This window comes from Gadus morhua, chromosome 22 (assembly GCF_902167405.1).
Source record: "Gadus morhua chromosome 22, gadMor3.0, whole genome shotgun sequence".
NCBI classification, from domain to species: Eukaryota; Metazoa; Chordata; class Actinopteri; order Gadiformes; family Gadidae; genus Gadus; species Gadus morhua.
The window spans coordinates 3578273-3593712 of NC_044069.1; the positions used below are offsets into that span (position 1 = coordinate 3578273).

Consider the following 15440-nt stretch of genomic DNA (forward strand, 5'->3'; position numbering starts at 1 on the left):
TAATTTAACTCATTAGAGAGGATACTCAAATGCTTTTCAACCAAATTAGGGAATCTAAGCATCGTCTCTTCAGGGACCATGAACCAAACATTTTGGAAGGATAGTTTTGAAAAGTAAAAACTTTACTCAGTCTTACCTGAGGACACACCGTGACCAAAGACCAACAGCAGCAGCCCCGTTAGCGCCTTCATATCGATGTATTCAGAAGAACAGCTCGAGGAGATTATCCGCAGAGACGTGACTCCGAGTCCAGCATCAGACGCACTGACCAGGAAACATGCGGACAAGAGGAGAACTTCAAAGTGAAACTAACTCTCACACACACACACACACACACACACACACACACACACACACACACACACACACACACACACACACACACACACACACACACACACACACACACACACACACACACACACAGAAATCAGAAATTAGTATTTGTTTTCTAATACTTCTGCTGTTAATAAGGTTAGACGAATCGCTAGTGGTTTTTTCTTATGACACGGTGTGACTTTTCATGTGGTACTTCAGTGTGACCTGTAGGGGGGAGTATAACATCAAATAATGAACCATCACGCATCCAGTCTCGGGACCCATTAATAAATCCCAGTCATTTATCAAGGAGAACTTCTCCACGGTCGATGCATTGGAAAAGTGGCGGACTCCCCCTGCCCCCCCCCCCCCCCCCCCCCCCTCGTGGCTCAATGGTTGAAAAAGCGCGCTAAAGTGCACTTCAAGAGTGTCGAAAACGAGAGGAAATGCCTTATTGGCTGCCCATTTCACGTGCAAAACATGATTAGGTGCCCTCTAGGGTGCTCCTTCATACAATAAATTATGATGATGTGCCCTCTAGAACAAGAAAATTCAATGACGTGCCTTAATGAGTGCCCTTATAGTACCCTTCTGCCCGTCTGGTGCCCTTTTAGTGCCCCCTTTAGTACCACGATAGTGCCCTTCTGCCCGTCTGGTGCCCTTCTAGTGCTCTGATAGTCCCCTTCTGCCCGTCTGGTCCTTCTAGAGCCCTGATAGTGCCCTTCTGCCCGTCTGGTCCTTCAAGTGCCCTTCTGCCCATCTGGGGCCCTTCTAGTACCCTTATAGTGCCCTTCTGCCCGTCTGGACCTTCTAGTTCCCTTCCAATGCCCTTCTAGTGCCCTGATAGTGCCCTTCTGCCCGTCTGGTCCTTATAGTGCCCTTCTAGTGCCCTGATTGTGCCCTTCTGCTCGTCTGGTCCTTATAGTGCCCTTCTAGTGCTCTTCTGCCCGTCTGGTGCCCTTCTAGTGCCCTTCTGCCCGTCTGGTGCCCCCATGGTTGAAAAAGTGTGCTAAAGTGCCCTCTATGGTGGTGAAAATGAGAGAAAGTGCCTTATTGGCTGCCCTTTACACGTGAACAAAAATTAATGAGTGCCCTAGGTTGCCCCTGATGATGATGATGTGCCCTCTGGAGCAAGAATATGGCAAACCGAAAAAAACATGTTGTGGTTAGCTATTGAGGTGCAGACGTTCCTCCCTTTGGTAGCTGACGAACGGGGAATGCGAGGCGTTGCTTTCATGTGGCGTCGCCCTGACAAACAGCTACATCGAGTGGTACTTCAATCTCCACTGGATAACGAAGCAAAAAGCGGATTAAGAGTATGTCAGAACCCATAGTGGAAAAGCGCAATTAGATGCCAAGTTAGAAAAACTTAATATTTTCAGTTTGCATAATCCGTTTAAAATGTATATACATTTTTTGAGCGTTCAAGATCATTCAAATGTAGGTCGTTTCGTGCAAGAGAGCCGATAATGGTCAGCTATCAGCTCAACATGAAGGAAAACTTCCTTAAATGTTTCCTTAGCTGGCTGCAGGCGGTCAAAGACTGTATGGTAGCGGCACATTGAATTCTCTCCAGTCAAATTTTTACTTAAATGTTAGTAAAGATGAAAGCAGTAAGGCATCCTCCTTTCTTTGGCTAAAATGTGAAAGTGCACAATGATTTGAACAACTCATTTTGGTGTTTATAAAGTCGCTAGAATAAGGGAAAACAGTGTCTTTGAAGCAAATTTTTTCCTGGGGGAGGACCCCCAGACCCCCCGTTTAAATGATGAGCCCACCTATTATTTTAAGTGCTACATGGAGATGTAACAAGTGGCCCCAATGGGACATTCAAGGCAGCGCTTGCTAAGGTTAGGGGATAGGACCTTCCAGGCAGGGCTGCCTTTAAGGCTCCGTTGGGGGAACAAAACACCATCAAGTTAGAAAAGCCACTGTGTCCGCTGGTGGGGCCCCATGTTGTCCAGAATGTGCCCTTTTTATTTTTTCGCCCCTGCCCTTCAAACAGTCTGAGTCCGCCACTGCATTGGAATGTATGTCGAACTATATACCGTGTATCTATCTACTTATTTCAAGGAAGATACTCTTCAGCAGAGAGAATTAGCAAAACAGATGAATGGGTGAGAGTAAATGGGTGAGAGTGTGAATGGATGAATGGGAGATGGTTGAGAGGTTGGATGGTGGAGGATGTGAATAGGTGAGTGTGTGATTAAGTGAGCGTGTGAATAGGTGAGCGTGTGAATAGGTGAGCGTGTGAGAGGTTGAAGGCGCGCCCCCTGACTGGCGGCCTCGTTGTAGTGCACGCTGACGCGGTCCAGCTGCAGGTCACTAAACATGGTATCACAATACCATGTTTAGCAGTATAATGTTCAGCTATACATAATCCACAATGCCGACACTCTGTCATCATTCAAAACGGCCCTCAAAACACACCTCATCACCATCAAGAAACACTACTTTAACAGAATGACGAATGCTCTGTGGAATAGACCAACATATACACTGATAAACACTACTTTAACAGAATGACGAATGCTCTGTGGAATAGACCAACATATACACTGAGAAACACTACTTTAACAGAATGTGTCTACACAATGTGACATGTTTGTGTGTGTTGTTGAAATGAGAGTCAGAAGGAGTGAGAGAGTAACTGAGTGGGAGAGAGAGAGAGAGAGAGAGAGAGAGAGAGAGAGAGAGAGAGAGAGAGAGAGAGAGAGAGAGAGAGAGAGAGAGAGCAACCCTGTCTCGTCAAAATTACGTTCCCAGAGAACTATTCGGCGTTCTCAATTACGTTTGTCCTAAAACGTATTTTGTCCGCGATTACGTGTTATTGAACGTATTGCAAATACGTTCGTCCTCAGCCTATTTTTTGCCAATTATTAACCTCTAGGGTTATGTTTGGTTGAAACGTATCCCAGATAGGTTAAATGTCAACGTATAGCACATTATTGTCATTAAGGCATATCTTCCTTTCAGGGAACGTTTCATTTAACGTATTTTGTCTGAAAAACGTATCTTGGCCGTGAATACGTTTTATTGAACATATCGCAAATGCGTTCGTTGTCAGCCTATTGTTTTGCCATTTATTAACCTCTAGGATTATGTTTGGTTGAAACGTATCCCAGATAGGTTAAATGTCAACGTATAGCACATTATTGTCATTAAGGCATATCTCCCTTTCAGGGAACGTTTCATTTAACGTATTTTGTCTGAAAGACGTATCTTGGCTGTGGATACGTGTTATTGAACATATCGTTCGTTGTCAACCTATTTTTTGCCATTCATTTACCTCTAGGATTATGTTTGGTTGAAACGTATCCCAAATATGTTAAATGTCAACGTATAGCACATTATTGTCATTAAGGCATATTTCCCTTTCGGGAAACGTTTCATTTAACGTTATTTTGTCCCTGATTACGTCTTATTGAACATATTGCAAATAGGTTCGTTCTCAACATTTTTGTTATTTATTTAAGCTACCTCTTGGATTACATAGGCTACATTTAATTGAAACGTATCCTTAATAGGCTACGTTAAATTTCGATAACACATTATTGTCAGCATATAGGCATAGGTCTTGTTACGTATTTTAAGAATCTAAGCTACCCACACATAGACCCAATGATGCAGGACCAAACATATAAGCTGCGTTACCCTCACATAGCCACAAGGGGAGCATGATGTTATTGAAGGCTGCTCCCTCTTCACCTTTAATTAAGTGAAGAAGCCGAAGCCATAACGTCACCCCGGCCACGCCCACTAGGCAACGCCCACTGCATAGGCCACACCCACTTGACGTCCTGTACGGAGGACGTCGAGTGAACAGGCCAGAGTTCAATAGGTAGACGGCGCAGCAAGCCACCCGGGCCTTAGCCCGGGGGGCTTGAAGTAGATCACGGTATTTTCCTCTCACTCGCTTTAGAAACAATTCCCTCCGTATAGCTTCACTTACCATGCCGAAACATGCCGACGACTTTATAATAAATGAAGTGAGTTAAAGCAACCCGGGATTGGACAACTTTCTTCGAGAATATGCAGCAATTTGGTGACCCGCGACGTTTGGAAGAAAGTCCCGAAAATCCCGGGGGGCGCGACGCTAAAACAACTTCAACAGGCCACACACGTCTGAGGTAAGTATAAATCATTGTTTTAAAGATTAAATCTGAAATAGGATTGGTTATAAGAACACTTAGGTGTAAGCTTGTTTTAGCCACCGTCCGATTGTGCTGCTGCAGAGGCCTAGCATAACAACACGTGTAGATCAACGGTTGCAAGGAACTGTGAAGACCCCCCCATCCCCCCATCCCTTTGTTTACCTGGGCGCTCCTGGCTGTTTGATAAGGCAATGGTAGCCTGCACAAAGGGACCCCCGGTGTGTTATGTCTGTCTGTCTCTGTCTGTCTCTGTCTCTGTGTCTGTGTACCACGTGGGAGACGTAGTACCTGTGTTTTTTTTTTTTTTTTTTTGATTTATATGATGAATGTCTCGAAGTTAAGCCGAGATAAGGTAATCATAAGGTAATTGATGAATGTCTCGAAGTTAGGACGAGACCATCTAAGGTAAATAGTGAAAGCGCCGAAGTTAAGCCGGGCCACTATAAGGTTTATTTATTACCGGCCACAAACTTCCAAACTCTTTACGGTGGGGTGAGGAAAGGTCAGGTTTTTAACGTTAATCTAGCTTAGTTGCATATTAAAACGGAGACTTGGCCAAGGAGTTCAAATTGGATTGATTCCTCCCGGTTCATTTCAAATCTAATGTGCAATTTTGATTAGTATACAACGCAGCCGTAGAGTGTAACCACGGGGTGTTAAAGAGACGGCGCGTCTTCGTGACGTGGGTTTCCTTTGTCCAGACGTCCGCCATCTTGGGTCTTGCAGAGACCAAGAGCAGCGGGGAGCCCCCCCCCCCTCTCTCTCCCTCCTCTTCCCCCCCCACCCTCTCTCTCTCTCCCTCTCTCCTTCCCCCCTCTCTCTCTCTTCTCCCCCCCCCCCCCCCTCTCTCCCCCCCCCCCCCCCCCCCCCCCCCCCCTTCCCTCTAGAAGATCCTATCGTGAAACCCCCCCACTCCCTTTGTCCCAGTCTTCACAGGTCCAGTAGTCAGACCCCCCATCCCCCTGTCCACAGGTCCAGTCGTCGGATCCCCCCCTCCCCACCCTTTGTCCCTGCAAACATTCTCTTCCCCTACCCTTCCTTATTCATATTGCTTAAAGAAGATCGGGAACGGTGGGACGGGGGCTTTGATTTAACTAACAATAGAGAGGCCTCCCACCCTCACACCTAGCCATGTGTTGGAGGCAGGATGTAAATTTAGTGTTTGTATATTTGAGGGTCTGTGTGTCTAGGTGCTGAAATACAGAGAGCCACTCCCTAGTTGATATCGGCAAAACACGCAAATGTTTGTGTGGGTTGTAATCAATGTTTTTTGATTCACCAACATTAATAGTTTAAACGATCTGTAAATGTTCACATTTGTACTAAATTTGTTCTTCATCTTCAGGCCTTTGCAACACAAGCAGTGATGGATGCCCGGCATTCATGGTTTTAACCGGTGCCCAAGGCGGGAGTTAGCTCAACTGCTGTAGTTCAATTACAATAACATTTGTTTCATCCGATAACTTCTGAATTTTTCTTTTAGGTTCAGTTTTTGTTTTGTTTATAGAATATCACCATATATTTGATACCCAGTGTGCATAATTGTTGTAGGTTTGGATGACTCTTTGTTCTGCCTAGTTTAGACTGTTTTGATTGACCTAGCTCAAAATTCACCGGGTGTCAGACGTAGGATTGTGGCACTTCCTGGGAGCCTCCTCCAAGCCACACGTTAATCGACTAATCGTTCCTGCAGTGTTCTGAGGTGGTAACGATGGGGCTCATGGGGAGGCCCCGGGAGAGTTGTCATTCGCGGGCTCACACGGGGAGAAATCGGGTAGGTCGGTAAGTCAGAAGGTTGAATTAATGTATCGATTTGATGTTGACCAACAAAAAACTAGATAATTATAATAATAAATACTGTTCATGTAATGGTATAGTTAGGTCTGGGACCTGCGTAGCTAAAAAAACTGTTTTGGAAATAGTAATGAACGTGTCCGGGACATGTGTAGCTATAAAATAAGTAAAGATAAAACTGAGTTTTACTTTACTTCACTTTGCTAAGACATATTCACGTTTGATGTGGTATGCAGAAAGTGGCGCAATAGGATATTGTGCAGAGAATAAGGCGTATTCACGTTTGATGTGGTATGCGATGTACATAGGAGTGAATCAAAGTGTGGACAACATCAAATGCGAGCAATAGGTAGAATAAATGAAGATTAGGTCATCCAATATGCATAGTTAGTGTAGGACAATCGGGTAGTATGATGAAGGTAACTGTTTTTATGAGATACGGTTAACACAGAAGTGATATTGAACATGCAAATTTTAACATTGTTAATTCCCTTTTACATCTTTTTGGTTATAGCAACTTGGTTGAACTACGGTGTTGTTATCTTTGGTTGTCATTCAATGCACATGGCTGAAGCAATGCGCAAGGAGGGATGTAGTGTGAAATTAAACCAAAGTAGATACTGTAAAACAATTAAAATTAGAATTCATGGAAATATGTTTTTGAACAACTAACTGCTGTACATGAGTTTGTATTTCTGCAATAGAAGCAAAAAGTTCCAGAACCAGATGCAGACACACCCGGAGCCTACAAACTACCACCGCCGAGCAAGGACTAACAGTCACATGAGGAGATCAAATAACAGCAGGATTTGAATCGCACCGGATGGGTTGGTGGCCAGGGCGCTGGTATGATTACAATCCCTCAGGTTAGAATTGGCAGAGAACTCCGGCATTAATGACCCTTTCACAGGATGGATGGAGAATAAGTCTGGGAGGTGGAAAGGCAGAATCCAGTAAGTGCCCGTCGCGGGAATAAATGCAGAGACCGTGTTAATTGTCACCGGCTGCCGTTGTATTCCCTGCGCACGAGGGCTACTGCATCTGCTGATCACCACAGCAGTGGGCGCTACAGAAGTGCCAAGTGCCATTCAGGCTTACATTACCTGAGGGGCCCGACCCTATCCAGCTGCAATATGTAGAATAGTCAACACCTATACTATTCTAGTAGAATCGACTGTATTTAAGATAATCAATATCCCGGATTTACTTGAATAACACATTTTAAAACAACCATACCAGACTATGTTTATTATTTGGTAGTATTGCTTGGTTGCGAGTGCAACCCGTTATTTCTGAATCGCTGCATTGATAATGGTACTGTTGATCTTTGAGACGGTTGTTTACAGGCCACCTGTTGCTGACACGACGACGACGGAGAACCTGTTTGGAGGCTCCCATGATGTAGGAGTAACCTCTCTGAGTTGAGCCCTTGACAAGGAGGGATGAGTCTTGGGTTCATGAACTACAGGCCCGACGGCGACAGAATCCATGCCCAAACCACCCACATGCAACAGCGAACCAATGCACGAAGATCACCTGAACCACCCGAATCCATGCTAGGCTATCAATAATCTTGAATTTTTTAAATTGTATTATGACTACCAATTTTTACTTTACTTTTGCACATGATGAAAATTGTATGACCTTGTAGCACATGACCAAAAAGTATTAGCTCAGGATTTCTATGGATAGTTTTGTTTGTGTGCTGTTTGGCCATGTGATTGTATGTTAACAAGATTTGTGTTCATTGTTGTATTGTTAAATAATGACCTGTATTTCCAATAAGACCCACAACGTGAATGCCGTCTCAGTATTATGGGGACGCGTAGTGGTTTTTCCCCTCTCTTCAAGAGGTCTTTCCGCGACGGTTGATGGTGTTGATGATTGATCCTACTTTGACTATGTTTTCGGTGTGGTAAATGGTGTTTATGATTTAAAATATTATTGTATGGTCATCTAAGATGACCAAGGAGGGACTGTTACGTATTTTAAGAATCTAAGCTACCCACACATAGACCCAATGATGCAGGACCAAACATATAAGCTGCGTTACCCTCACATAGCCACAAGGGGAGCATGATGTTATTGAAGGCTGCTCCCTCTTCACCTTTAATTAAGTGAAGAAGCCGAAGCCATAACGTCACCCCGGCCACGCCCACTAGGCAACGCCCACTGCATAGGCCACACCCACTTGACGTCCTGTACGGAGGACGTCGAGTGAACAGGCCAGAGTTCAATAGGTAGACGGCGCAGCAAGCCACCCGGGCCTTAGCCCGGGGGGCTTGAAGTAGATCACGGTATTTTCCTCTCACTCGCTTTAGAAACAATTCCCTCCGTATAGCTTCACTTACCATGCCGAAACATGCCGACGACTTTATAATAAATGAAGTGAGTTAAAGCAACCCGGGATTGGACAACTTTCTTCGAGAATATGCAGCAGTCTACCTCTCGGGGAAGCGTACGTTTGATTGTAATGTTAATAGTCCAACGTTATATCAACATGTCACAAGAGGAGAAATTAGCTGCTGACGGGGTAACTGTAGGAGCGGGGGTTGCTTTGTTGATTTCTTTATCTAGGGCTATAGCTGTGGTCAAAGCGGGAAGTGTGCGTTGTCTGGGCGGCTGCCTGAACTGAGCTGCAGGAAATTATGTTCACACGTTTCTTCATTCATTCATGAAGGCTATACCGGTGAACGGTGACGTCAGACTCACGCCCACCTACAAACCAATCAATGTCCAGTATCAGCCTGTCCTCTCGGAAAATAAGACCACGTAGGTGGTTTGTTCCGCCACAGATTACGACCCATTGGAATTTATCCAAAACGAGCGAACGAGGCCCTCTACATGTGCGGGCAACCCTTTCTCATCAAAATTACGTTCCCAAAGAACTATTCGGCATTCTCAATTACGTTTGTCTAAAAAACGTATTTTGTCCGTGATTACGTTTTATTGAACATATTGTAATGACCTCGCCGGTGACATAACGACGTCGAGTCATTAGTAATTGAATGAACTTTTAATGGACCAAAACCAGGTCACTGAAACCCGTAACCAACGGCAGAAATCCCACCCAAAACAAACCCCGGTTACCCCGGCAACCCCCAACACGGTCTCACTCACGTGCAGGCCCCCACCCTGTGTTCTTCCAAGGCCCCCCCCCCAGCTGACCTAATGATTCGCCCCCACACTGATTGACAAGAAGAACATTACAATACATGCACACAGAACAACTGGCATAACGGACAACGAAATACAATGCAACACATAACACACAAACAATTTAACTGTCCCAGGGTCGCTACAATATCGTAAATACGAATTCGTTCTCAGCCTATTTTTGCCATTTATTTACCGTGTTACTATGGCAGAATAAGGAATAAATTCATGCATTATCATTCAACTTGAACATGTGTTTTTACAGTATTGGCTGTTTTTCACCGATTGGCTGCCGTGCATCACCCAAGTGGGTGCTACATATTGGTGGTGGTTAGTGAGGTCCCCCCTTCACTTTAGGCGTCTTTGAGTGTTATTAATTATTAATATTATTCTTCATGTTTAACCTCTGTTTTCCTTTTATTCCTAGTCTGTTTTACATAGTTTTGAATGATGACTATATGCTCTGTAAGGTGACCTTGGGTGTCTTGAAAGGCGCCTCTAAATTAAATGTATTATTATTATTATTATTTAGTATAGAGTGGTGGAGAGGGATGACGTATGTCATCAAACCCGGAAGTGAGCGTCGCCCTCGGTTCCCTTGACAAAAAGCCAACGGGTTTTCCATTGGATTTTGGATTATTGCAGAAAAATCCTCAACTCCTCAAAAACGGAAAATAAATAAATAAATAAAAATAACCGTGCTCCAAAGAACGAAGTGTAAACCAATGCATTCTGAATGTGAGTGTTTCTCCGATTTTTCCATGCTACACAACGAAATGTAAACCCATGCAAATAAAGACTTGGTCATGGTCATAATAATTTCAATATCATTAATCTACTACTGAGTGTGTAGGGAGGTATTCTTTTTTTTTCAACGGGGCTGAATCCAGTCACTTGACCGTCATGGTTGCTATGGTGGTTGCTATCGACCGCCCCCTCTAATAACTCTAAAAACCACTCGGCAAAGGAGCTGCCGTCAATTGGGTTGTTTTTGTCGTAAACTAGGGTCCGATGGTTGAAAAATAGACAGATATTCCAAGGTATCCTTAAAAGGCAGCTTGGATGTGTTTATTTTCTGCAGTTTAGACTTCTTCTATAACTAATTTTTGAAAGCAAAACACCAAGCTCATTGATTTAACGAGGGAGGGTTATTTGAAACAATTTATTCAATAAATATTTGTGAGAGGTCATTCCTTCTCCTGATTTTACTTCCTATTTATGTCTAGGGTAAACCCCTACTGTCCACAAGCATCCCCCCCCTCCCCATATGGATTTGGAGAATTGTTGCCACGTCCCAGTGGTGGAGGTATCATATATATATGAAAGAGGGCATTCGATTATAGCCTACTGCAATGATCAATTAGGAGGCCGAAGCCCTAAAGCCGCGAACACACCAAGCGCGTACCTCGCGTACCATGTACGCGCGTAACGCAGCTAAAATGTTGCTTGACCATTTTGTGTCAAAAATGGTCAGATACGCGCGTAACGCGCGTAGATGAGACCGCCCAAAACTCCCCCCCCCCCCCCCAGCCTGTGGCTGCGCTGGATTTAGGAGTCCGAGGAAGGAAACCCAAACGCCGCCGTGTTTGGGTGGATGATAGAGTTTGGATCGGGTTAGATTAAATAATCTCGGATATAAATAACCATAATCGGGTTAAATAACTTCACATGGTGTGTCTGGTGTGTTTCCAGCATTCGTAGTGTTGATCAGCAGAGAAATAGTCCGCCAAGACGTTGAGGTTGCTTAGCAATCAGAGACTCTGTCCATGCAAGTGAACGGAGCGTTCACTCTTCGTCATAACTATCAAACCAAACATCCTCCACATTCACCGAGCGAACCTTATGAAAGTAAAATGCACATTTCTCGCTAGAAATGTTTCCACAAACGCATTTAATGGCGTAACTATGTTAATATTTCCACCCAGAATAAAGAAAGTTGCCGGCCGTGGCTGCCATGGACATGGCTGCGCTGGAGTCCGAGGTAGGAAACCCAAACGCCGCCGTGTTTGGGTGATAGAGTTTAGATCGGGTTAGATTAAATAATCTCGGATATAAATAACAATAATCGGCTTAAATAACTTCACATGGTGTGTCTGGTGTGTTTCCAGCATTCGTAGTGTTGATCAGCAGATATATAGTCCGCCAAGACGTTGAGGTTGCTTAGTAACCAGAGACTCTGTCCATGCAAGTGAACGGAGCGTTCCCTCTTCGTCATAACTATCAAACCAAACATCCTTCACATTCACCGAGCGAACATTATGAAAGTAAAATGCACATTTCTCGCTAAAAATGTTTCCATAAAAGCATTTGATGGCGTAACTATGTTACTATTTCCACACAGAATAAAGAAAGATGCCGGCCGTATGCTTCTGTCCAAGCTCACTACTCTCTGCCAGTGACGTCGGGTCAAGCTCAACGCTGATTGGCTATTGCGGCGCGTTACTCGCGTAAAAAGTTCAATTTTTTGAACTCCTCGTACGCGCGTATATGTACGCGCGTATATGTACGCGCGTATATATACGCGCGTATATATACGCGCCTCATACGCACCTAACGCGAGTAAAATGTTGCTTATACGCATGTAACGCTCGTACGCGTCTCATACGCGCGTAAACCAATGGTTCCCTATGGAAAAATTGCCGATTTCATACGCGTGATACGCGGGTAACGCTTTTGGTGTGGCCGTACCTTAAAGGAAGTGATGCAATAGGTGACTGAGTCGACAACATTTAAGTAAGCTGTATAGCGTCTCTTATATATCAAAGGGGGTCTCAAAGGACGCATACGCTCAACCTGTGGCTCCAGCACTACAGGAAATGACTCAGCAAGTGCTCCATCTCGTTGCAACTCACCCAGCGGCTCGCTTGCAAGATTTTGGCCTGAAGTTCTTCCCAGACCTACACCCTAGCCATCCAACATGCATATCTGAGAATCAGGCCTCTCTTTAATAATGACAAAAAGTTATGAGAGAAACACACATTAACTTTTTGTTATCTCATAAGCGGCGTGGTGCCGGCTCCTTTTGACCTTTTGACCCCCGACTTCAAAAACGTGGCCACAGGCCAGCTGTGTCTACACACCTTTAGCCACGAATGTACACCTCCATCCCACAAAAAATGGGGACTAGAAACTAACCTCTGTCTTATGTACATGTACTGTACTGTTGGAGGTCACGCCCCTTTGCCGACCTTTTCGAGATAGCTAGGGATGCTAAAATGTTTACACACATTTCCCGGGGCCCCGTGAACGACATATCCGAGATTTGGAGTTCTAGCCCTTAGAGAAAAAAAGTTTTCCCAAATGGAGTGTCATTTGGACAAAGCCCCTCAGAAGTGTAGCCTGCAAGACCTAATGGTTCAGAATGCGGTGGAAAAACAGTTTTTGAGATAGGAAGGTCCTACCGTCCTGAAATTTTAATACCTTATTCTAGGGCCTAACTGGGACCTCCACACCGAAACTTGGCCCGGTCGGACCCCGAGGGCAGGAAGGGGGGGCCCTTCCTGCCCGAAACTTGGCCCGGTCAGACCCCGAGGGCAGGAAGGGGGCCTGCCCCCCCCTTCTTCACTGCTTCACTTCTTCAGCCAATAATACGTTCAATAACACGTAATCGCGGACAAAATACGTTTTAGGACAAACGTAATTGAGAACGCCGAATAGTTCTCTGGGAACGTAATTTTGACGAGACAGGGTTGGAGAGAGAGAGAGAGAGAGAGAGAGGGGTTTTAAAATGTTTACAACTCAGGGTTTCCCCCCCGCAATGCTAAATTAAAAGTTGACAGTGGCAAATGATTTGTTAAAAAAGCGGTGTTGTTACATAAATTATGTCACCCCTTAATTATACTTTTACAAAAGATGAAAAGCCTGTTCTATTGTTAGACCATAATATTGTCAAATCAAGGCAAGGCACGTTGCCTAATGTGCCGAAGATGTTTATGCATTGTTTTTTTGTGTACCAAGTGCCCCGCGATGAAAACTGCATCAGTGTTGTGTTGGTCAATAAACCAAATGAAAGAAATATGTGAGTTGTATCAAATTAATTTCTGTGGAACCTTTTGACGAACTAGAATTATGATTCAAATATATGTATAAACGACTTAGTAAAAAATGATGTGGATGAGAACCTTATGTTTTATTCAATTTAACTTAATTGCATTATTTTATCACTACCAATAAGATGCATGTTGAAAGGACACATTTAAAATATGTAGCCTGCAACTATATTCTTTAAATCCAGCTTACATAATCGACAAACGTAGCATTGTAGCTTTTAACTCAGCTAATACAATGTTATGGAACCTGTGGACCAAAGATTTTCATTGAGGTCAATGTTTCCTTTGGTCCCGGGGGTCCGGTTCTGTTCCAGGGCTGTTGAGGGAGACCTGCTGCCCCCCCTCCCTCCACTCCGAAGCCCTCTCCCTTAGGGGTTGAAGGTCAGGGCCCGGATTCACAAAGCATTCTTAAGAAGAAAAAAGTTCTTAAGTAGCACTTTTTTCTTAACTATGTTCTTTAGACAAAATTTAAGAAGATTTGATATTCTTCAAGAATTCCTACGTTTTTTCCTAAGAAAGTACTTAAGAACAAATGAGATTCTTGAAGACAAAGTTCTTGAATTTCTTCTCAAATTTCTTCACAACTTTAAGATAACCCTTCACCAGTCTTAAACCAGCTGCAGTGAAAAGGTAAGTCTTTATTTAAATATATCTATATTACATTTATATGAATTCATTAATATACTGCTAAACCCAAGACTATATGTTAAACAATGTTGTGAATTTAAGTTTGTCATACTATTATATATATATAATATAATATTAAATGAAATGGGCCGAAACTCTGTCAGTCACTATTGATAATACCAGACAGTGTTGAGAAGTAATAGTCATCAAGGATGTTTGATTATACTTCAATTTTCCCTTAAGTATATCAAGAAGGCAGTTGAATTTATTTAGATTATTAGATCATTTCAGTAGGCCAAGTCACTGAAAACATATTACTCTTTTTTTTTTTAGATGGAAGTTCTTTGGGTGGCAGTTAGGGAGGACAATCCACCGAGGCCATTGAGAGACAGAATGGATCCGCTTATACTCCCTGATCACATGTTGATTCGACAATATAGGCTCCCTAGGCCTGCAATTATTTATTTAGCAGATATGCTATCAAATGACCTGAAAAGGAAAACAAGGCGATCGTCACCCCTTCCAGTTGTAACACAAATGATGGCTGCCCTGAGATTTTTTGCCTCTGGGTCTTTTCAAATGGTGGTGGGGGGCACCCTGGGTGTGAGCCAATCATCCGTTAGCCGAGTGGTCAGAGATGTTACAAATGCACTCTGTAGAAGAGCACGGCAGTTCATCAGGTTTCCAGCAACAGACGCAAAATGCATTCGAAAACAGAAAACAAACAGCAATTTTTTGAAATATCCGGATTTCCAAATGTGCTGGGGGCAGTTGATGGGACACATATTGCTATCAAAGATAATGTTATTTATTTTAATTTTTTTGCAAATCTGTTTATGCTGTTTATGAACGTATCAGCTTGAATCAAAGAACATTTCACGTGGTGCTTGAAGTGTTACCTTAAGTATGAATTATTCCATACATTTTAATTCCATAGGCACCAAATGATGAGGAGGAGGCCTTTGTAAACAGGAAAAATGTCCACTGGATGAACACACGGGTCATATGTGATGCAACGCTGCGAGTGACAGACCGTGTTGCGAAGTGGCCGGGTAGCACCCACGACCCCTTTGTTCTCATGAATTCAGGAACAGGCATTACATTTAATGAGGGAGAAATGCCCGGTGGTTGGTTGTTAGCAGTGGTCAAGTTGTAAAAAAAAGCCAGGGGGGATGGTGGATCCTGCTAGGGGGGTCCGGGGGCATGCCCCCCCCCCCCCCCCCCCCCCGAAGATTAAAAACAAAAATCCTAAAATGGTGACTTATATTTTGATATTGTTTAAGCACAAAGATAATTATTATTATTATAAAAGCCCACCCACACTGAAAATTGATTGGTTGAT

The 15440-nt window shown here is 43.7% G+C and overlaps 2 protein-coding genes across 4 annotated transcripts in view; both read right to left on the reverse strand.

The window, feature by feature from the left end:
• LOC115535454 (major histocompatibility complex class I-related gene protein) overlaps positions 1-312 on the reverse strand; it is a 62838-nt gene extending 62526 nt beyond the window's left edge. The window contains exon 1 of one of the 3 annotated variants that reach the window (XM_030346694.1): positions 137-312. In XM_030346694.1, the coding sequence (XP_030202554.1) occupies positions 137-191 (55 nt within the window). In that variant the 5' untranslated portion in view covers positions 192-312. The remainder of the gene's footprint in view (positions 1-136) is intronic. The other 2 variants (XM_030346689.1, XM_030346693.1) reach the window with 2 other exon arrangements.
• The window catches only part of LOC115535440 (major histocompatibility complex class I-related gene protein), a 35548-nt gene that overhangs the window by 14131 nt on the left and 5977 nt on the right, over positions 1-15440 (reverse strand). The window lies entirely within an intron of this gene.